Source organism: Cyclopterus lumpus, chromosome 12 (assembly GCF_009769545.1).
Source record: "Cyclopterus lumpus isolate fCycLum1 chromosome 12, fCycLum1.pri, whole genome shotgun sequence".
Lineage (NCBI taxonomy): Eukaryota > Metazoa > Chordata > Actinopteri > Perciformes > Cyclopteridae > Cyclopterus > Cyclopterus lumpus.
In genome coordinates, this window is record NC_046977.1 from 3022879 (window position 1) to 3025378 (window position 2500).

At 48.8% G+C, this 2500-nt stretch overlaps 1 protein-coding gene across 1 annotated transcript in view; it reads left to right on the top strand.

Moving 5' to 3' along the window:
• The window catches only part of slc4a5b (solute carrier family 4 member 5b), a 33393-nt gene that overhangs the window by 4382 nt on the left and 26511 nt on the right, over positions 1–2500 (top strand). Inside the window, 3 exon segments of the mRNA XM_034547218.1 lie at positions 444–573; positions 777–937; positions 2317–2472. Coding sequence (XP_034403109.1) covers positions 444–573; positions 777–937; positions 2317–2472 — 447 coding nt within the window.

The following is a 2500-nucleotide window of genomic DNA, read 5'->3' on the forward strand; positions in this document are numbered from 1 at the left end:
AGAGTGGAATAGAAAAAAAGGTTTCTGTTGATCAAAAGCTCGTTAAGAGCTGATCAGATGCTCGTTAAGAGCTGATCAGATGCTCGTTAGGAGCTGATCAGGTGCTCGTTAAGAGCTGATCAGATGCTCGTTAAGAGCTGATCAGGTGCTCGTTAAGAGCTGATCAAATGCTCGTTAAGAGCTGATCAGATGCTCGTTAAGAGCTGATCAGGTGCTCGTTAAGAGCTGATCAAATGCTCGTTAAGAGCTGATCAGGTGCTCGTTAAGAGCTGATCAAATGCTCGTTAAGAGCTGATCAGATGCTCGTTAGGTGACGTTCACACTGTTCAGCACCTGAACCAGCTGAGGGTCCGTCCCGCTTCACATCGTGGCCCGATGGGACCCCATCGTGGCCCTGATGGGACGCCCCAGGGCCCCGTGAGGTAACTCTCGTCTCTCCGCAGTGTCCCCGGCAGCGGAGCGCCTGCGCCACATCCTATCGGAGGATGACAGCAGGCCGACGCCCACCATCTTCACCGAGATGGACACGCTGCAGCACGAGGGGGGGGAGCTGGAGTGGAAGGAGTCTGCTAGGTACACACACACACACACACACACACACACAGACACACACTGACGTACACACACACAACTTTCATTACTTTAGGGTCTGGGATTTAGAGGTCGAGGGGTCGAGGCCTCACGGGCCGCTGCTCGACGCGACCTTTAACACGACCTGCGATCAAAGTTCCAGTTTTAAATTACAAATGAAAAGGTAACTCCGCCCCCTTCCGCAGGTGGGTGAAGTTCGAGGAGAAGGTGGAGGAGGGAGGGGAGCGGTGGAGCAAGCCCCACGTCTCCACGCTGACCCTCCACAGCCTGTTTGAGCTGCGGACCTGCCTGCAGACGGGCAGCATCATGCTGGACCTGGAGGGCTACTCGCTGCCACAGATCGTGGGTGAGTCCACACACACACACACACACACACACACACACACTCAATAAATCAATGCTGTGGAACAAAAACAAAACAAAGAGCATCGATGTTTTAGACAGGAGAGAGTTTCCGTTGCTTTTTTCTACGCCATGAAAACCCAACTGCAGACACTTGGAATGTCGCTTTAAATGCAAACAGGCGACTCCTCCGTGGTGCATTCAAGTGAAACGCGTTCCCCCTGAAAAGCTTTTTCAGTGATTGGTTCATGCAACCAAAAGCTGTCGGTGCAACACGTACGATACACAGTGTCTCATGCTGCGTTTACTCGTCCGGCTATTTGTGGTTCACTCGCTTAATTCGCGCCCGGAGAGGGGGCGTGGCTTATCTCCGTGGAAACAGTTATAATTTCCTTCATCCACCACGGACGAAATAACCACTAGTTCTGCTTTATACTTGTTGTGGAAATCCAAACAAACGTCTGAACATCAACATCATAACATTAATATCATATATATATATATATGCGAATATATATAATGCTGAACGCAGCATCAGAGTCTGTTGTTCTAGTCAGGATACAACAGATCGATGCTCTGTTTGGGGCCGACAGGATTATTATGCAATAATAAATCAATCCTTCCCTAACAATTACATTTTAAGCATTCATTGTTTAGTTTTTCTCCACTTGAGCCCAACTGAACCAGCTGAAAGCCCCCTGGTGGTCAGGAGAGAGAATGCAGCTTTAACACATGAAGCATAGACTTCTATACAACCAGAGGAGTCGCCTCCTGGTGGTCAGGAGAGAGAATGCAGCTTTAACACATGAAGCATAGACTTCTATACAACCAGAGGAGTCGGACCCTGGTGGTCAGGAGAGAGAATGCAGCTTTAACACATGAAGCATAGACTTCTATACAACCAGAGGAGTCGCCCCCTGGTGGTCAGTAGAGAGAATGCAGTTTTAACACATGAAGCATAGACTTCTATACAACCAGAGGAGTCGCCCCCTGGTGGTCAGGAGAGAGAATGCAGCTTTAACACATGAAGCATAGACTTCTATACAACCAGAGGAGTCGCCCCCTGGTGGTCAGAAGAGAGAATGCAGCTTTAACACATGAAGCATAGACTTCTATACAACCAGAGGAGTCACCCCCTGGTGGTCAGGAGAACTGGAAGTTGCCGCCTGATTAAAATGGAGCCAAAAGGAGCCGCAGAAGTTTATCTCAGACCGCTTGAATATATTATAATAAATCATAATTCTGGTATTCTTTGGTATTTTTGATTGACGACAGCAAAAATAAATCTTCCTCCTCTGGCTTTAGAAACGTTGCTGCTCAAGATCTGACCCTCAAACCTTTTTCCAATAAAGAAACCAGCACTTCTCTTATTTTTCAATCCAGATGATATCGTGGATCGGCAGATAGCCGACGGTCTGATTCTCCCGGACCTGAAGGAGAAGATCAGCTTCGTGCTGCTCAGGAAGCACCGTCACCAGACCAGGAAGCCCATCCACCGCTCGCTGGCCGACATCGGGAAGTCCTCCAACGCCGCGTCCAGTACGGTTAAAACAGGACTAACCTTTTA